Here is a 22,556-nt window from a genome sequence, read left to right as displayed (position 1 = left end):
TTAACAAGCTCCTCTCGTGTAGTTCGGGGCTGATCCCTCACCTTTCTCATGATCATCCTTACCCCATGAGGCAAAATCTTGCACGGAGCTCCAGACCGAGGCCGATTGATGGTTGTTTTGTATTTCTTCCATTTCCAAATAATTGCATCAACAGTTATCTCCTCCTCACCAAGCTTCTTGCTGATGCTCTTGTAGCCAATTCCAGCCTTGTGCAGATCTACAATCTGGTCTCTGACATCCTTTGACAGCTCTTTGGTCTTGCCCATGGTGGTAGGAGAGGTTGGAATGGAAGATACATATCGTGTGGACAGGTGTCTTCTACACCTAACAAGCTGACATTAGGAGTAACTTCTTAAAGTGACAGGACTAATCTGTGATGCACATGGGCACATAACCAATCTGTGGGAGCCAGAATTACTGCTGATTGGTAGGGGATCAAATACATATTTCACTCACTGAAATGCAAATCAGTTTCTAACCTTTATATAATGTGCTTTTCCTGGATTTTTTGGGTCAGTATTCTGTCTCTATCCATTAAAAAAAACCTACCATAAAAAATACAGACCCTACATTTCTTTGTAAGTGGGCAAACTTACAAAATTAGCAGGGGATCAAATTAATATTTTCCCCACTGTATATATCAATTCCTCTCCTCTGCAACTCTCCAAATCAATGTAGCGCCATTTTGGCAATTCTGAGCTGTACACAGGTGGCGTACGCTCTTCTGTGTCAGCCGCGTTGCGCCGATGCGCTGTTTGCTTTCAAACCAAAGCATAAATACACGTAAAAAACGTATCCTTGTGGCTGATACAGAAGAGCGTACGCCATCTGCGTACAGCTCAGAATTGCCAAAATGGCAGCTAATGGCAGCTGATTTGGAGAGACACAGAGGAGAGGAATTGTTGAATAAAGTCGTTATTTTTTTTTCTTTGTGTACAAAAAGTATTCTCGTCGCTTCATAACGTTACGGTTGAATCACTGATGGCAGATGGACTATTCTGATGATGCTTTTCATACTTTCCTGAACCTTGACACTGTTAATTATTTGACAGTCTATGGGACAGTCTCAAGCCTACCTGTTTTCATCCAAAATATCTTAAATTGTGTTCCGAAGACGAACGCAGCTTTTACTGGTTTGGAACGACATGGGGGTAAATGAATAATGACAAAATTTTAATTTTGGGATGGAGTTTTTTTGGTGCTGATTTGTCTCGAATATAATTCACGCAAAAAACACGATTCACACATGCGTAGACAATTTCACATGCATGAAACCTAATTCACGTACACACAAAAAAATTCATGTGCGTGAAAAAAAATATATATTCACAAAAAGCAATACACATGCGCAAAATAAAATTATATATTCATAAAATACATTTCACAAATGCAAAACACAATTCGTAGATATACAACTGCACAAAAACCTTTGAATGTTTAAAATGTACGAGTGTCTGAATGTACAAATCGTCATTTACTACGAATCCACTCTGATTTGTGTGTGTGTGTTTTTTGAGACTTTCCTGGCAGAGCTCTCTTCCCAAGTGGGTCTGTCGTACTCTTTAGCCAATCAGATGTGAGCTTACCATTCAACCAATCATATCATAAGCCACTGAGAGTGCATTCAAGGAGCACGATTCTGCGCACCTTTTGCGTAATATGGATTAATTAGAACGAAAATTAAGCCTTTACATCAGTAATCCCATAGACAGTAAAAGAAATGGACACAGCGACCCAATTGGAACTCAATTGAGACAAGTGAAGCCCATTTTTAGCGATTTTTAGCACTTCCGTTTCTGACGCGCAGACTCAAACAAAGGAAGCTTCTGCCATTATTGTGACTTCATCTGAACATGTGCAAACTCTACTCTCCTTGAATGCACTCTCAGTGGCTTATGATATGATTGGTTGAATGGTAAGCTCGCATCTGATTGGCTAAAGAGTACGACAGACCCACGTGGGAAGAGAGCTCTGCCAGGAAAGTCTCAAAAACACACACACACAAATCCGAGTGGATTCGTAGTAAATGACGATTTGTACATTCAGACACTCGTACATTTTAAACATTCAAAGGTTTTTGTGCACAGTTGTATATCTACGAATTGTGTTTTGCATTTGTGAAATGTATTTTATGAATATATAATTTTATTTTGCGCATGTGAATTGCTTTTTGTGAATAAATTTTTTTTTTACGCACGTGAATTTTTTTTGTGTGTACGTGAATTAGGTTTCATGCATGTGAAATTGTCTACGCATGTGTGAATCGTGTTTTTTGCGTGAATTATATTCGAGACTAATCTGCTTCCATAGAGTATCCCTTTAACTATTTCATTTTATTATAATTTTTTACCAGTGATATCACAGTCTTGCACTCACCAAGCAACTGCCACTGAAATGATTGAAAATGTCTTGCTTTAGACTGTCATGACGACAAGTTTCTTCAGCTGGCGTTTATATTACTATGGCATAATCTAGCGAAGTCATCACATACTCTTGCATATGGTAGTTTTTGAGTTCTCATGGCTAAAACGTATGCTTGCTGAGCAAACATGAAGTCACCATCACAGGCCTCTTTATTATGCAGAGGTTGTAATCAGATTGTGGAAGGGGGCATGGGGGTTTTGAAAGAGAAGGCCATTCTGACATAAGCACACCCACTACCATTATTACAACCCTAATGACACACTCTGCATGCTGCATGCTGAGCACTCAGCTTCAGGGGGTCCGTCGCAAGCCGCTGCAGAAACGGGCGACATATCATCAATGTGCATCAATCGAAATCCTTCGCCTTTAAAAAATATAACGAAAGAAACAGAGCCTTTCAGATAATGTCTTTCATGGTTCTGTGGCCTTACAGGGGTTCCTCCTGCACGGCCTTGAAATGGGCAAATTAGTCATTGCTTTGGAACAAATTGGAATTACACCCCTCGATGCATTAATGTCAGAATGCATCGAGGATTCCCTGTCAGGGAAAGATTCCCTGACAGGGTGAGGTGAGTAGAAGCTTTGTGAGGCAATGAGATACTAGGATAAAATGGCATTAATGTTCTTCTCTTGCTCCTGTGGTGTGAGGGAATGGTTAAATGACATGTGCACTGTGAGTAACAGACACAACAGAGCTGGATAAAGACTTTTCTATTGGTTTGCCCACTAGCAAGCTTCACTAAGCCCTTGAGAAAAAGCTTTGAACTCCTCTATCGAGTGATGAAAGTAATACTTTCATTATCAAATCATTACGCTCAGTGATATTTTATAAGATCTGGGAAACGTCTTCAGCACTTTCTAAGAATATTGTACACTTTGATGTCCCATTACCTATTTAAAGCTTTTTAGGCACCAATTCCATTTTTTGTGTGTGTGCGTGTGTGTGTGCAAACCAATAGATAAAAATAATATGTAATAAAGTTAATTTTGCATTTAAAGCAGCCAGATTTAAACACATCTGTATGCCACTTAAAATTAAAAATTTGGCCTGTCCAAAGGATAAAAATCATAAAATCATAATTCTAAAGTAAACTGTTAAATTGATAATTCAGTTCATTTTAGTAAGTAATATTTAGTAACGTCCCACAGCTTGTCCTCAACAATGATGTCCATTATAATTTCATGGCAGATAGACAAATAATCTCACTAAATAATAATCTCTTTAAAAAAATTAAATTATATATATATATATATATATATATATATATATATATATATATATATATATATATATATATATATATATATATAAACACTTGTTTACTGATAATTGCTATTAAAATCCCAAATTAATGATTAAAACAGGAAAAAAAAGTAGAAATGTCACAACAAATTCTTAAAAATTGTTAAAATAATGCTGCTTAGATTGATGATCAACATTTAATTGCCTTCTTTCACTGACCATTTGAAAAAAGAAAGAAAGAAAGAAAGAAAGAAAGAAAGAAAGAAAGAAGCAAGTGCTATTTTGTACCCTATTTGTGGAAAGTGCACTTTAGTCCCTGAGAATGGCTCTTTCTTGAGATCTTAAGTGCACTTTATCTTGACTGACATCTGAAAAGTTACAGTACTGTTGTTTAGCATCAATAACAGAAATAATAATAATTAATTCACAAGTATTGTTTATTACCAAGGTCACATTTTTTTGAAGTACCTAAATACAGACTCGTCTTGAACTCAAGCGTTGAGACAGATGAATTGTCCCACTATTTTCACACTGAAATAATGTTTAACACTGAGAATAGCCCCAAACATGAGCGCAGACAACAACACTGTCACTGATAAAGGATGTTCTGGAATATACTGTAGTTATAAAAATGAGATTTGTAAAAAATAATAAAATAGACTTTGCTCTTACATCAGGAAGTAATGCATTATTTATATAACACAAGCCACTATCAGTTTGACTGTCAATGCAAGTTCATATGCGTATAATGCATTGGTGTTTAGAAATATGAAATAAAAACAAAAGCAAATATTATAAAGCTGATAATCAAAGAGGGTGATGGTGGAACAGGAACGAATAGTGTGCAATCTCTGTATATAAAAAATACGATCAGAAACACTGCTTGAGTAATCTCTGGATACCATGTTCTCATCCAAGAGTCATGGGAAATGTTAGTTAGTGTATGAAAAATAACTCATAGAAACAAGCTCATATGCACATCATGATCAGCTGCAGCGTTCTTGACGGTGGACTTGAACATTCATCGAGTCTTTGAAAAAATATATAGAGATCACAGCATTGACATTTTTTTTAAAGCTGGCAATTGTGGTCATTTAATAATTTTTCTGGTTAACAAAGAAGAAAAATTTCATTCTGGTGAAGCAGTGGCAGTTCACGTCTGTTGATTTAATTTGTGAGTTATTTTGCATCCCGCTATTCAGCAGGAAATGAGGTGATGGCGCTCACTGTGTAGACAAGATGATTACTTCATGTGAGGTAATGTTGAGAGATTTTCAGTCTGGGATCTCCTGCTCAGTCCTTTCCTCTTTCACAGACTCATCCTCAGCCTCTTGTGGTTCTTCCTCCTGAAAAAAATAAATAAAAATTAGCCTATTCAGTGAAAACAAACAAACAAACAAAAACAACAACAAAAAATCATTTTATGTTAAAAATTGCTTCTTAAGATGTTTATAAATGATTCAGCTTGAATAATCAGTTCAGGGTCCATTACCAGACATAAAACATCATAACACATAATAATCAGGGATGTACCGATCAATATCGGTATATAACCGATATGGACATTTTTGTGGGATCGGTTGTGATATCCAAATTCGATCATGTGTGTTGTTGTTAATGTAAAGCTATTTAAAAAAAAAAAAAAAAAAAAAAAAAAAAAAAAAAACGTGTTGGTGTTGAGTACACAATATTAACCATATGTATGGTATTAACCATATTTAAGCAGTGTGCGGTTAAGTTAATGAGGTAGATATTCTAAACCGATCAAGATAAAATCTTATTGGCATCAAACATCTTATTGGTATTTAATAATATCCTAATAATAATGTTCTTTTAGTTTGAATTGCACAAACAACTAAATGTCCAAATGGCTTGACACCTCAAAACACATCTTAGTTGATTTTATGCTCAAAAAAGGTAGGATGTATCCATTGTATTATTTTAATACATGCATACATAATCTAATTTGGATGTATGTTGCTAGAAAATCACAAAAAGTCCCATGAACCGAGGTTTTAAAATGTATTTTGACATGCTACGCTTAACTCTGAATAATGGTAATTTTAATTCCTCTACAGCAAAGAACAAAGAGCAAACGTCATGCCAGAGTCACTTACACAACCTGCAAATTTAGAGGAGACGACAAACAGGAAATGACGGCCATCTCAGCTTTTAAGTGAGTCTGACAGATGCAATTATCCCCTCCTCCAAAGGTTAATAAACACATCTACGCACAGCCATGTGTGATGGCAGAGCCCTGACCACACACTACACTCGAAGCAGCTGAGAAGCGCATGATGATTCATGGCTTTACTTACAGAAAGCGTCAAGAGTACAAAACATCAACAACGACATCTCATTAAAAACACCTATTGTTCCTTAAAGCTCCTAATACATTTATAGAAACATCTGATTATAACAGTAATTACATAATAATGACCTTGTAATTACATAGTAATAACTTTGTAATGAAAGTGTTCAATATATAGAGCAAACTATGATTCTACTTTATTTTAAGGTTTATTTTAATACAGTGTAATTATACATTTATGTACTGAGTACTTACTATATTGTTAGGGTTAGGATTTGGGTTTGTTTTAGGGTTATTAAAATAGTCAGTACATGTAACAGGCATAACAAGTACACCTCAAAACAAAGTGTTACCAAAACTATGTTAGGCAGTTTAATTTTTAAAAACGCCTATTGTTCCTTATAGCTCCTAATACATGTATAGAAACATATCTGATTATAACAGTAATTACATAATAATGACCTTTTAATTTCATAGTAATAACTTTGTAATGAAAGTGTTCAATATATAGAGCAAACTATGATTCTACTTTATTTTAAGGTTTATTTTAATACAGTGTAATTATACATTTATGTACCGAGTACTTACTATATTGTTAGGGTTAGGATTTGGGTTTGTTTTAGGGTTATTAAAATAGTCAGTACATGTAACAGGCATAACAAGTACACCTCAAAACAAAGTGTTACCAAAACTATGTTAGGCAGTTTAATTTTTAAAAACGCCTATTGTTCCTTAAAGCTCCTAATACATGTATAGAAACATATCTGATTATAACAGTAATTACATAATAATGACCTTTTAATTACATAGTAATAACTTTGTAATGAAAGTGTTCAATATATAGAGCAAACTATGATTCTACTTTATTTTAAGGTTTATTTTAATACAGTGTAATTATACATTTATGTACTGAGTACTTACTATATTGCTAGGGTTAGGATTTGGGTTTGTTTTAGGGTTATTAAAATAGTCAGTACATGTAACAGGCATAACAAGTACACCTCAAAACAAAGTGTTACCAAAACTATGTTAGGCAGTTTAATTTTTCCGACAACTTCTTTAAAAGTATCCATTTTCCCCTAAAGCTCCAAATTCATTTACATTCAAGACATAGTAATTACACAGTAATAACCTAATCATTACATAGTAATAGCTTAGTAATGATGTCCACAATATAAGGAAACAACTTTAGGCCAGCTTATTTTCCAGACATACAATCATCAGAATTGTGATACACATCCAATATATGGCTTCAAGAGCCGCCTCAGCAGTTAATCTGGGCAGACAGCTTTGCTTTATTCAGCAATGTCGCTCCCATATGGGTCTTGTCTCTGTCTATGGATGACTTTTGATATGCAGCCAGGCCTTTATGAAAAATGAGTTACTTTTTCCTGAACTCTGGGTACTCTGCCGTTGCCGGCCCGTGTGGCGATATAAATCTCACGGTGGGACGACACCTCATGAACCTTGCTGCTGGACCAGCCGGTGCCATCCACCAAATCTCTCTGACAAGCCTGCCAATTTTCCAATTACTTCTGGTGCCATACATTATCATCAGGCCAGTCAGCACTTAAAAGGGATACAAGAGGGGAGGGTGGTCCGGTGCATGCTTACAGTCTCATGGAGTGCCTCAATTGAGCTTTTTCCCACTCCCATGGACACACATGGACACAAATGCTTACTCGTTGACCCACACGTCATGGCCCGTTTGTGATTTAGTGTTTATCCTGGGGCGGGGTGAAATTGGGGCTCTTGGATACTTCTTCGTTCTTAGTTGGCTAGACATGGGACACCAGCTACACAGGGAGCCCACCAGTAAAGAAAAACAAAACAAACTGTTTTGAATAGGTTTTAAAAAGCAATTTATTCCTGTGATGGCAAAGCTGAATTTTCAGCATCATTACTCCAGTCATCAGTGTCACATGATCCTTCAGAAATCATTCTAATATGCTGATTTGCATCCTTGCTTAATGAATGTGTTAATTTCTTTCAAAAATAACATCTTACTTTACCCTAAACTCTGAAATACTAAAGTACAGATCACATTAATGTAAATCCTATACATTATTACTACTGCAATGACAACAGGGCAAGAGGTGAGACCTTGAGCAATGATTTCCAGTTGCACTTACTGATTTCAAAGTTATTGTGACCATACAGCACATTTAACTTGAGAACATTAACACTGCATTCAGCACTCAAGTTTGAGTAGATTTTATGTCAATGTAGCCAAGTCTGTAAGAATTTTAGGTAACACTTTATTAATAAGGTTGTCCTTGTTACACATTACATGTACTTACTATAATAATAACAACAATAAATCATGCATAATTACATGCAAGTAACCCTAAACCAAACCCTAATCCCAAACCTAACCATATAGTAAGTACATGTAACTATTTACATTACTCAGTATTTAAATGTATAATTACAATGTAACAAGGACACCTTGAAATAAAGTGTAACCAAATTTTTTAAGATCAAATGCAAAAATGTATTTAGTATCAATGCGTTTGAACAGAACTGCAAAATTTGCATAATGACAATTCCATTAAAATTCTTACTAAATGTTTTTATTATTATTATTTTAGTTTTTTCTTTGTGGTTTTAGATGCTGGTCTGAATCCTACAGGTCTGCAAAAGGGGCTGACATGGGGTCTTACAACACCATGTTTTTGTACAACTGCTAAATAAATAAAAAAAATATATTAATAAATATATTGTTCAGAATTATAATTTACTCTATGACTGACTTTCATCTGTGGAAGATGTTTTGAAGAATGTTGACAACAGTTTTGTTCCCATTTTTTGTCCAGACAAAGGAAATCAAAAGACAACTGAAACCATCTGGTTAAAAACACTCATTAAATATCTACTTTTGTGCTCCACAGAACAAAGTCAATCATAAAGGTTTGGAACAACATGAGGCTGAGTAAATGATGACAGTTTCCATGTTTGGGTGGACTAGCTCCATCGGCTTAAACAGAGACAGTATGCTAAAGACTGAAAAAAGGGAGGGAACATTGTCGGTACTAGGTGGTACTTCCTGTTCTGCTTTAATCAAAGTATATGAAAAGTTTGAGAAGCCCAGCTAAAGGGTATGAAAGAACAGGACTCACACCCGTCGTCCATCACCAAACAGATGAAATGCTTTAGATATATATGTCAAAATCAAAATAATTCCAAAATGTGAAGTTCTTCTTCACTCTATAAAGCTTCAATTTAAAATCCTCTTTTTTTTGAAACAGGGTGCTCATTTTGCTGACAGTGTGACATTTGCTTTGTGAGGCAGAGACATGGTGGAGACGCTGGCCCACTGCGGGCCCGATCACGCTGACAGGCAGTGGCTTTGTGGGATATCTCCATCACTCTCCTCCAGGGAAAGCTGGAGCCTTCATTCTGCCATTCACTCTCCATGCAGCAGCCAGCCCTGTGGCTACTGCTTATACATGTATGATAATGAAATGCCACATTCTTCATTCTAATTGCATTTTAGATTTTAAAAGGGAAAAAAAAAAAAAAAAAAAAAACCCCCTTAGCTCATGTAAAAGAGCGAGAGAAATGTGCGGGAGAGTTTAAGCGAGGAAAGACTGAAGAAAAGCAAGAGCGTGGTCTGGACCCTAGGTGGCAACCAAGGCCTGTGGCGTGTTAATGCATCTGAGTCAGGGACCCCTGCTGCCTTACAGCGACACAATCAAAGCCCCTTCCTTTTTTTTCTTTCCACCACCCACACTACAAGCAGCAAACTTCATAAAGTGGGATTAAAATAAAGCTGTGCTGAAAAAAAAAAAAAAAAATTACATAAAAAAAAAAAGAATTAAAAATTTACAACGCTGCTTTTACTTTAATAAGCTTTAGCATCCTTTATCAAGCTGGCACAGTCCTCAAAGTATTAGCGGGCTAATTAGTATGACTTATTTCTTTTTCGCGTTTTCTGCTTTCTTTGTATTTATTTGTGCATGTGTGTTATATACGGCTTTTATGTGGTGTAAAAGAAAGAAGCGGCTTTCCGGCCTCCCCCCGTTTGATAGGTGTCGGCATGCATCTACAATCCCGCACGCTCCGCGGAAGACAGATTGATGTCCCACAACGATGATGAAAACACGCAGCATGTAAGGAAGCAGGAGAGACATCTAGAGAAAATGAAGCACTGTGGCTCAAACCAATGGGTGTCTCCAGGCAGATGTGTGTGTGAGAGAGAGAGAGAGAGAGAGAGCGAGAGCGCTATTAGGCCCCGGGATTATTTATGACCCCTCCTAACCATCTCTCTTCATAGAGATGGTGGAAAAATATTTACCAGTCAGTGTAATTTGATATAGTTATAGTGATGGTGGGAAGGTTTTTATTGGTTATTGTGATTTTTTAATGAGAAGGTTAGTTTTTGATCCACACCGCAGCTGCTTCTAACCAAGAACCCCCTTCTTAAACAAGGAGGTACCATCTGACTGGCATTTCAAGTGACCAACTGCATTTTTTTTCTTTGTTTCTGAGCTAGTTATTGGCATGTTTATCTGGAATATATTATACCACAACAATAGTCTGACATGACACATAGAAAATGAAGAAAAACTGTATACACTGTCCAGAAATAATAAAGACAGACACTGTGTCTACACTCTTAAAAATAAAGGTGCTTCACGATGCCATAGAAGAACCTTTTTGTCTAAATGGTTCCATAAAGAACCTTTAACATCTGAAGAACCTTTCTGTTTCACAAAAGGTTCTTTGTGGTGAAAGAAGGTTCTTCAGATTATAAAAAGGTAAGAAAGAGATGATTCTTTAAAGATCCTTTGACTGAATGGTTCTTTGTAGAATCAAAAATGGTTCTTCCATGGCATCGCTGTGAGGCACCTTTATTTTTAAGAGTGTACACCAGACGCGACAGTTTGTCAAGCCGCACCGCACCACACCGCAATGGCTAAAGTCTGTCTACACTGGATGTGACAAAGCAACCGTTGAAAATCATTTGAAATGTGTCAATACATCATAAATAGAATGCAGCAGCAGTTTTCTGTCAAGGTTTTGTCGCGCCGCGTCACTCCCATCCAGTGTAGACATGGTGAGACTATTTTACCTGTAACACATACCAAATAAAGTGGTTTATATAGATTAGCTAATTATTATCTTATTAAACAGTTAACAAGTGTTTAGTGCCTCAAATAAAACAACTGAATTTTTTAAAGGTTTAATGGCACGAATCTGGAACCCGAAACTTCTCAAAAGCAGATGTATTTATCTGTTTCCATATAAACATGACTTTGTTTCTAGGAAAACTGATAGAAATCCCTAAATCAGCCAATCAGATTACAGCTTTTCAGGCTTATGGCCAATATGGAGAAATTGGTAAGATTTATATATTTATTTTTGAAAGAAATTCATTTTTAATCAGCAGGAACACATTATATTTAAAAAGTGAAAGTAACTGATGTTAGAAAATATTTCTATTTCTAGTTCTTTTGAACTTTATAGTCTTTCATACACTAAAAAATCCTGGGTTATTTTTTCAACCCAAACGCTGGGTTGAACCTTTTGGGTTATTTTTGGAATTATTTTTTTCAGTGTTTATGTAGTTTTTGTGTTACCCAGAACCTGGGTATTATGATACAATTCTTTTTTTTTATTTTTTTATGGGTTTTTGCATCATCTTCAGGAGAGAACTGTCATAAGTGCCTTCAAATTGATGCATTTCTTCGGTAAAAGATAGGTTTGTGTACATTTTATTTTATCTATAAAACATGTTAACCCAAACTGGGTTGTTTTTAACCCATGTTTTTTTTTTTTAGTGTAACCTGAAAAAAAAAAAATACTAATAATATTTTCACTTTTTCCACAAAGATTCAAGAACAGTTCAACTGTTTTGAACATTGATAATAATAAGAAAGCACCAAATCAACATATTACAATGATTTCTGAAGGATCATGTGACACTGAAGACTGAAGTAATGGCTGCTAAAAATTTAGTTTACCTTTACAGGATTAAATAACTTTTTTATTTTTTTTTATTTTTTTTTAATGGACAAATATATTTTGTTTAAAATTGTAATATTATTTTACAGTATTAAGGTTATACTGTAGTTTGGATTAAATAAATGCAGCTTTGTAGAGCATACATTTTATTTTATTTTTTTCCCGGAAACATTAAAAATAATCTTACCAAGCCAAGAGTTTTGTAAGATTCAGTTTCTGTGTCTATTTTTATAAAACTCAAACTTACATGTCTGGATTTGTACAACGAGCTGACAGCAATCTACATGAGCAAACAAATTCAGTGTGATGGTGGTCTGTAAGCACATACTCAAGGACGTGTGTGTGTTTCAGCATAGTGGATATGACACAATTGCATTCGGTCATAAACAATCGCTTCATTAGGCAGCTGAAGCTGTGCGTTATGCGCTACACTGAGCCACCTCTGGCCCTATCGCCTTTTTCTCTCACACACCCACTCCCAGCAAAACCCAATCACCAGAAAGCACAATTAAATTTCATGAGTATGCATATTTGCGCTTCCCATTTTCATTTATTACAAAGGGCATTCATTAATCTACCTTTTTTCCTAGAGAATGGATTTTCATTTTAGTGAGGTGTGACAGATACTGAGGTGAACTTACCAAGAGATGGCTAATTAAATCAGCAGTAAAATGCACAAGCCAGAGATTTTTCCCTTTTTATTCCTTCTTTTTTTTTTTTTACTCGCATCTGATAAGAGCCAATGCTGTGGGGTGTAGGTGTGGTATACGGAAAAGAGGAGCTATTTTCTCTCCATTTCCATTTTCTGGTGAAATATTAAATCACAAATAAATGTAAGTGCTCAAATTCTGCGAGAAAATTGGTTACATGGCTACATGCATGGATGGAGGCTTTCAGCAAATGAATGGATAGCGAACTAAAAGCTAAACAACATCCACCATAAAAGCAGAAGCAATAAAGAGCACGCTAATAAAGTAGCAACTAAAACAAGCGCTCGCAGGTGAAAACAGATGAGCTGCATCTGCAGAGTAGCGGACACCTACACCAACTTGTGCCAAACGGCTGCTGGTAAAAAGAAAGCCCTTCAAAAATGCAATAATTTACTTGCAGCATATATAAAACAAAACAAAACAAACAAACAAAAAAATATAATATGCATAGAATTGTATTATAAAGCATAAAAAATTCTCAATTTGCTTTGCAGCGATTACAAAGGTTTGAAATAACATGAAAATGAGTAGTAAATGATAAAAATGTTTTCATTTTTTAGGAACTATCCCTTTATGAAAAGAATGGAGACCTCAGGACTGACTATGTGTGTGTGGCCTTTCTGTTTTGAACAGTATGCAGTCTGCTGATCCCCATTAATGTGATTTATAGCATCACATAGTAACACTCCTCTAAGGCTGCATTTGTTAAACAGTGTGCCAGTCGGTACGTGTGCATTTTGGAGTGTGAGAGAATCATTTTTTGAACAGATCTGTTAGTGTGTGTGCAGGTGTGGAGACATCCCTATAGTTGTTACAGAGTTTTACTGTGTTAGCAGATACTGGGTGGATGTCCCATCAAATACAGCCAAATTAAATAAGGCAGTGCATATGCACTCATGGTCCTGGACTCAGTACACAATTCTCAGAAGCACAGAGGTCTGTGGGTTGTACAGTCTTGTCATGTTCAATGTCACCTTTAAGAAGTGTGATAAGGCAATTCCTAGTCCTTTATTAATAATGCATGTGAAGGGGAGAACCACCTCCTCTTCCTACCCTCCTGTTGTTGTCTCGTGTGTTGAGAAGTGCTACTTCACGTATCACCTACTTATTTCAATGAACCAAGAAAGCAGTCACACCTTCTGGGGTTATTTTGTGTCTTGTAGCTAATTATGATTAACTGAAATAAAGACTGGAAAGCCTCCACCTATGATAAACAATAAACGGGGATTTTTGGATATTTAACCCAGGTATCTCACGCTGAACTAATTAGTGGCACGAAACTAAATAGCACGAAATAGCAAAAATATTGACTGGTACCATTCATTCATGTTCCTGAACAAATCATATCGGTGGAAGTTCCCGCTTTTTGGTGGGTTCACACTGCAGGAACTAGGAATGTATTTAGTTCTAGGAAGTCCATTTAGGGGAACTAAAATAGCTCCTACTGTTCTTCACATTACGGTCTTAAACAGTTCTATAAGGGACTACCAGTGACATTAGTGTACGCTGATTGGCCAACCACATACGAAACACCGGCTACATTGTGCATTTTCATTCCATCTCCTTTATCATGAAACCCATAACACACACAGTTATGATCATGGGGTCCTCCATTCACCAATTGTTAGCGTTTGTAGATACCACGAATAAAGACGTCACTGTTGGCCACTCCAGAGTTCCTGCTGCTGGGCGTGCGAATGCATACAGGAAAACAGTGTGAGGGGGAAACTGGATCTTAAGGAACCACCCTGCTGGCTAGCTCCTAGAACTAAATTTTTACATTTTTATTTAGAAACTGTTTGGTCACCCACATGCTTTGAAATATCTTCTTTTGTGTTTAACAGAAGAAAGAAAAGTAATATAGTTTTCTGGATTTCTTTAGGGTTTTTGGGTGATTAAATGATGTATGTATTTTTTTTGGTGTTTTTTTTGGTGATTTAAGCCTTTTATATCTTTTGTTTTTTGTTATGTCCTTTCAAAATAATCAGTATACTGAGATCAGATTTCACTGAGATGAAATGCAAGCAGTCTAAAGTTCAGCAGAAATGACCAATGAACTAGGCTGCAATCACTTCAAAAAATGAGCACTGGGACGGATTTGAAAGGTTCATGGTTTTGGTGGTAAATTGGGCCATTTTACCAAATCATAAAGCCTCTACATCACTGAAGGGTTTTACAGGTCCACCCTGGTTGTGTTGTAGAGACATTGTAAGTGAGTTAATAAAACCCACTAAGTGCTAAGAAAGTGACCAATGGGACAGCTGAAATTTGCCATGCCATCTCCAGGGTCCTGTTTACTCTGTAAATTGGCCCCTGAGAGGACATGAGGCATCCAGCTTGCCTTGTTAAGGTGATGGACGTGACTCCGGTGCATTGATTTTCCCTATGTCTTAACACTCTCCATCCAACTCACCGGCAAGCAGGGGCGCAAGGTAACTTCTCTCAGAATCATGCTACCTTTTCTTGAAACGCTAACCTTTGGTCCAGACTGCATCTTTGACTGCACAGCTACAGTAATTCAGCCTATTTATGTCTGACCTCTCAGAGCCCCATTGAACACTTATTTAACTGGCCTTAAGAACATCGTAAGAAGGTAAACTTAAGGAGACCTGCTACAAACTTTTCAACCAGTAGAAATGCAATTGCTTATATTAAGCTCGTGATTTTGTCCTTGATCTTGTCAGGTGGCAATCAAATGTTTGATAAGTAATGGTCTTTAATTTCCCTTAATAATTTCATTCCATGGTAAAGCTGGCTGAGTGTGGGAGTTCATTAAGTTAATTAGCCTAACTTAATTAGGCTGTCTAGCAGGTCAGTCTGTCAAGGCACTGACTGACAACTGCGCTTGGAAGATAATCACCCAACAACCTGAACATGACATCACATCAAATAATAATGATGATAGTAGTAGTAGTAATAATAATAATAATAATAATAATAATGCATTTTATTTGTAATGCGCTTTTCTTAAACCCAAAGCGCTACAATAAAACAGCACAAAAAGAACAATACAAAGATACAAGAATTATTAAATGCGTCTTAATCAACTTTTTAAAGTGATCCAGAATTGGTGCATTTCTGATATTAAAAGGAAGTGCATTACATGATTTGGGGGCTTTGAATGAGAAATATCTTTCCCCTGTAATCTTAAATATAAAAGCTTGTCATTTTTGCACTACTAGTGTTACCAAAGAAAAACATGCAAAAATCGTATGTGCATATTAACACCTTAGAGTAGTAAATATGTATAAGGTATTACTATGAACCTTTTAGGGGTAAATAAGGTACAAGCTGATATAATTGGGTATAATTTTTGCATTTTTTTTCTAAAAAGGGCCACTAATGGCTTACTTTAAATGTTCTATGTAGTAAAGGCCCGTTCACACCAAGAACGATAACTATAAAGATAACTATATTAGTGTCCACACCAGTGGACGATATCATCTGTCTGATTTAAGTGCAAGCTCCTCTGCTGCTTTAAATTTTTCAAGCTTATTATAGCAGGATTGATTCTGATTGGTCATCAGTGTTTTTATCATTCAACAGATGGAAAAAAATCATGGCTGTAGTGTGGACGCTGCTATTCTTTAATATTGAGATTTTTAGGACTATATCTTTATCGTTATCGTCATTGGTGTGAACAGGCCTTAAAACTGCAAAATGAAGTATTTTATAATACATAAATAAATAAATACAAACTAAAATAAAAGTAAAGTTAGTTAACCATTAAGTATTTTTTCCCCTTTTGGTTAAATTATATCATTCTTTGTGAGAAAACATCATTTATTCATGTAAATTTAATGAAATAAAGCCATTTTAAGTGACTCAATTAAACAGCCACGATTTTACATATGAAAATATTTGTTCTTTAATAATTTTTTGTACTCACTAAGTAAAGCAAAATTCAACACTCTATTTACGTACCCTTCCTCACAAGCAAACACTTCATTTTTTTTACAACAAAGGTAACCCAATTATACGGAAATGATTCTAAATCTTAAAAACCTGGAAATCAGAGCCATCAAGTCTCCATGTTCTCATCTTGCACATAAAATACACTTAATTCCAACATTTACTTTCCTCATCAAGTTTCTTCACAAAGTCCAAACCAAAATGGATGAACTTATAATAAGTGGAATGGCAAAACGCAAAAGATAAAGCTGTGAGAAAAATAAATTAAAGCAGCAAAAACTTACTGCATAAAATTGCTTAAAATGTCTCATAGATAAACAAGAGAAAAGTCTTGGTATATTAAAATAGTTCAGTTTAAACCTCAGGGTCAAGAAAAAGCGTACTTCAAAAACAAACTCTACTTGTTGTCCAATCAGCCTGCTAGCGCACAAATGCATTTCCATAAGTGTTGTAATTGCTGCAGTAACGAGGCTTTTGACCCCGAGTCTAGATAGTGAGTGAATTAAAATTAATTAAAAGTTGTCAATTGGTGTTCGTTTGTAGTTAGTGAATGAGTTGTGTGTGGATAATGGCTTTCCACACCACAGATCTGCTGAAACGTTTTATCACGAGGGTGAGCCGCGGTGACACGCGAGTGTAAATAAAGCTCAAACAAGCCCCTCTCCACCACCTAATGGGCTCTCGAACTAAAGGCCATCCGTATATTGTGGCAGGCCTGTCATTTTATTACCCGGATCAATTCGGCAGGGCTCTGAAGTGACAGTAGAGGGATGTGGCCTTCGTTGGCTGGGAGGTTATCTGACGTGTGCAGGCAGGGAAATACACGGCCTTCGTAATGAACTCAACTCTTACTAATAAAGCTTTTATTGCCGGGCAAAGTATGAACTGATACCAGCGTCGGCCCTGTTCGCCTGCGTGCTCGTAAACTAACGAAAATGAGCTTTTTCTCACAATCGGTTTTTGCGTGGGAGGAAAAGGCAAATGCAATTAAGTGATTTAATAACACAAACGTCTCGATGCGACAAATCATCCGCCGAGAAACAACTTAAACAACATTTTTTATTAATCAAGACCTTGGAGGCAAAAACCCATTTATGGTGACCTTTAGAAAGGCAATGAGTGAGAGAAACACACTGAGAGACAGATACCCACGCAGTCTCGACACCCATGGATTGGGCCCTATGCATAAGGGTTTAGGGTCTACAGTGGGAGTGGGCCTGTCAACGGGCCATGTGTTTTGATCGAGAGGCTGAAAAAGAAGATGGCTCCACGAGGTGCGAATCCTCTCGACTCTGTCTCTCTCTCTCGTTAATGCTCCCCGCACAAATCTAGAAGTCAAGGCTGGAAGGGATAACAAATCGCCTCTTCAGTTCCACACTTCTGAACCGCTACTTCTTCATTTCGCTGCGGCAAAACCAAAGCACCGTTCCCCCTTTAATGTCGACCCCCACAATCTTTCCGAGGAGGAGAATTACAGATGAAGCTGGCTGCATTTTAAGATGGCATTTTAAAAAATATTCGGACCAACCACAGGTAAAGAGGTTCACAGCGTGGCAGATTACAGAACTTAAAGTACTTGAATGCAGTGCTCATCTCCGGAGTGCTCTTTGATTCTCATAATGGAATCAATTATGTTTCAAATGGCAGCCACAGCCAAAAGACTTCTACCCTTTACCCTGACTTTCTGTTGCAAGGGTCAGATGTGTCTACATTTACAGTACGATGATTGTTCTACCAAATACGTTAACGATTTTTAAATGTCTAAAGCTGAAAAACCTGAAGATCTTTATTTGAATGTCTATCTCAACTCTAAAAATATTCATAATAAAATATCACAAAAAAAAAGACAATTAGGCTACTGTACCTTCACACAACAGCTAGCACTGTCAGGCAGAGTATTACATGAACAACGGCAAGGTCATGGGTTATACTTGGGAACACACATACTGAAATATTAAAGATAAAATTTTAATAAAAGCATCAGAAGCTAAAACAAAAATCTTAAATGCACAGTTTTGATTCAAATCAGAATCCAAGTCATAAATAACATAAAATAAACTTTTAAATAAACTAATAAAATTAATCAAGTGTGTGTGTGTTTGTGTGTGAGAGTGTGTTAATTAACTGAACTATATTTTCACTTAAAATCACTTTCGTTTAAGTTGAAGTACTACAATAACTAAAACTGTAACTAAAGTAAATAATAAAAAAATAGATATAATGCGAAACAAAAACTAATTAAAAACACACACTATTGATAAAAAATGCATCAAATTAAAATAAAAATTGAAAATCAAAATATAAATAAAAACTCAAATAGTATATCGAAACAACACAGTAACACTTTAGTATAGGGACCAGTTCTCACTATTAACTAGTTATTTATTAGCATGTCTAATATTGATATTTTGGTTTTTTATGTTTATTTGTAAAGCACATATTCTGCATAACCATATTCTACATCCCTAATCCTACCCAATACCTAAACTTAACAACTACCTTACTATTAATAAGCAGCAAATTAGGAGTTTATTAAGGCAAAAGTTGTAACTGATGGTTTGTTATTAGCAAGAATTGGACCTTAAAATAAAGTGTGATCAATAACATTGATTTACAACATATATGTAGTGTCGCAAACGATTAATCGCGATTAATCTCATACAAAATACAAGTTTTTGTTTGCATAATATGTGTGTGTGTTCTGTTTATATTATGTATATATAAACACACACGTACAGTATATATTTTGAAAATATTTACATGTATTTACATCTATATATTTATATTCATATCATTTATATTATATATAAATATATTTAACATATAAACTACATTTTTCTGAAATATGTACATGCATGCGAGTGTATTTATATATACATAATAAATAAACACCATACACATACATATACTGTATTATGTAAACAAAAACGCTTATTTTGCATGCGATTAATCACGATTAATCATTTGACATCACTAATATGTATGTATCTGTATGTATCAGTAACATTGACAATAAAAAATAGCAATGCATTTTAAATCATATCACATTATATAAAATATACGAATATACTTATATATCCTATTATAATTATATAACAATATAATAAATGAAAAGAGTGCATGATCACATTTAAAAGATCTGAATTAGGCATTCTCAGTGTAAACGTAGCTTTGCAGCCCACTGCTGCTAGAGCTAAGAGAAAAGGATGGAGAGCTTTTTCTGTTTCTTGTTCTGTCATCGTTCCTTTACCAATTAGTTGAAGAAAGGATATAAAATGACGGCATTAGAAGGAGCAAGAAAAATCCATGGAGGACACTAGAAACCAGGTAGTGAGGGTGAGATAAGACAGCAGGTCCCACTAAAACCACACACAGAATGTGTGTGTCAAAGAGAGAGAGAGAGAGGTGTGTGGCCTGGTGTTCCTGAGTGTGTGTGTGTGTGTGTCTGTGATTAAACAGGATTGTGTCTGGTCTCTGCGAGTCCCCGGGGAGCGGCTGGTCTCACGGCGGGCTGTCACTGAACACATTCTAAAGGCAAAGACTTGTTTAATCCCCGTGGCCCTGGTGCACCTCCCACTGTCCAAAGCTCTTTTCTCTGTCGCCACTCGCCTTCCTTCCATTGCTTTTGTTCTGAACTGCACAGCTCTCACTCTGTAGCAGCAGGTTACCGATCTGCAGCTTTTCTTCAACGCCTTAGACTTATAATAGGCCTATTTACAAGAGATACACAGCACACACAAAGGGGGTCTGCTGCCAGAACATAATTCTTTATCAGTCGATTTTATGAGCGAGACATTAGGCACTTTTACATGTATTTGAAACAAAGGGCTCCTGTGAGCAGACTGGGAGCTCTTTTATCTCATTTTATCCTCAAATTTTGAACAGATGAAAGAAATATATGTGAACAAACTTTAACCAACTTTCAAAAAACACATACTGAAATTTCCAAGTCCTATCATTTTATCATATTATTTACTATGGTAACACCATGTTTGTGCATGTTATCGTAATACCACCATTCTTTTGTGCATTTACCATATTTATAATACAGCGTTTTTGAACATGGGATCATATAATATAATAATTTTAACATCATGTCTTTGGCTATGCTATCATAGTAATACCATAATTTTTGTACATTTACTAATATACTATTGTTTTGTATATTATCAGAATAATATCATGTTTGCACATTTATCATGGTAATACCATGATGTTGTTTTTTCCACATTGTATCATAGTAACATCACATTTTTGCCTATTCACCATAGTAATACTATGCATTTTGTACATTTATAATTGTAATGCTAATTGATATGGTATTATAGCAATATCATGTTTTTTGTACATTTATGGTAATAACATGTTTTTGCACGATTTCACAGTAATACCATGTTTTTTGTACATTTTCTATGGAAATACCATTCTTTTGTTAATGGTATCATGATAATAATATGTGCAGAGACATCACTAAAACAGTGAATAATAATCTCTATAAATATTTTAGAGAATATTTTAATAACAAAAACCTAGAGGAAAAAAAAAAAAAAACTTTCAATAACTAAAAAAAAGAGAAACAAATAAGAAAATTGTTTTCATAGAGTATTCAATTGAACTATACAATTGATAAAGTTGGAAGAATTTGAGTATATATTAATATCTCTGAGGGGTTCAATCATTAAATCACAACTAAGATGGTTAGAATTTGGTTGTATATTGATGTATTTGTGGTGTTCTATGCTTTAATTTTTTATTTTATGTTTTGAGGATTTATTTTATGTTACTCATTCCGCCACGCAGTCAGACCACCATCATTTTTCATCTTTTAGTTTCTCTTCAGTAAACATCAATTAACCCCCATTTTCCATGCCGCTAGAGTCTGGCTAGCAGGACTGTCCATTTAAAGATAAATTGAAAAGCAGATACATTTATTTACTTAATTAGGTTTCCCAGAAGACACATACTGCCTTTGATTGCACTGTAATTCAATGAGAAATAGAAATTAAATGTTTGGGGAAATGTGAATGCACTTGCCAATTTCCAAAAATAATATTAACAAATGATTGCTGGGTAAGGTCTAACTCAACAGCACGGCTAAACGTGGCTTTTAGGAAAGGAACGGGAGGAGCCGCTGATGTGTGTGCAAGGTTTTTAGGGCTTGAGGAGGAAGGTTTTAAGCATTTAAAACAGTAGCTGACTTTCACCACTGCTGCTATCACACACTTTTGCATCTTCAAACAACATCCGCTTAGCTTTTATCTGTAATTAACCAAGCAGGGAACAGATAAGCCTGGTTAGAGTATTTTTAGGATATGCAGTAAATATTTTTCTTTCTTTCTTTCTTTCCTGCTTGCTTGTTCTCTTTCTTTCTTTCTTTCTTTCTTTCTTTCTTTCTTTCTTTCTTTCTTTCTTTCTTTCTTTCTTTCTTTCTTTCTAAATGCAAATAAATTATGCATTATTACAATAAAGTAAAAAATGGTCAAATGATTAATTGCATCCAAAATAAAAGTTTTGTTTGAATAATATATGTAGGTGTGCTGTGTATATTTATGTATATATATATAAATACAAACACATGCATGTATATATTTCAGAAATTTTTTTATTTTTATATATTAAGCATATTTATTTATAATATAAATTATATGAATGCAAATATAGAGATGTAAAAACAGATGCATCTCAATAAATTAGAGTGTCGTGGAAAAGTTCATTTATTTCAGTAATTCACCTCAAATTGTGAAACTCATGTATTAAATAAATTCAATTCACAAATACTGAAGTAGTTTAAGTCTTTGATTTGGCTCACATTTAACCCACCAATTCACATCTCAACAAATTAGAATACTTCAGAAGACCAAAAAAAAAAAAACATTTTTAGTGAATTGATGGCCTTCTGGAAAGTATGTTCATTTACTGTACAATGTACTCAATACTTGGTAGGGGCTCCTTTTGCTTTAATTACTGCCTCAGTTCGGCGTGGCATGGA

At 35.4% G+C, this 22,556-nt stretch overlaps 1 protein-coding gene across 1 annotated transcript in view; it reads right to left on the bottom strand.

Moving 5' to 3' along the window:
- Positions 1-4,086: 4,086 nt before the first annotated feature.
- phf14 (PHD finger protein 14) overlaps positions 4,087-22,556 on the bottom strand; it is an 88,297-nt gene continuing 69,827 nt past the window's right edge. Inside the window, exon 18 of the mRNA XM_042745919.1 lies at positions 4,087-5,013. Coding sequence (XP_042601853.1) covers positions 4,942-5,013 — 72 coding nt within the window. The 3' untranslated portion in view covers positions 4,087-4,941. The remainder of the gene's footprint in view (positions 5,014-22,556) is intronic.

Source organism: Cyprinus carpio, chromosome B19 (assembly GCF_018340385.1).
Source record: "Cyprinus carpio isolate SPL01 chromosome B19, ASM1834038v1, whole genome shotgun sequence".
NCBI lineage: Eukaryota > Metazoa > Chordata > Actinopteri > Cypriniformes > Cyprinidae > Cyprinus > Cyprinus carpio.
This window is presented reverse-complemented; position numbering and strand designations above follow the sequence as displayed.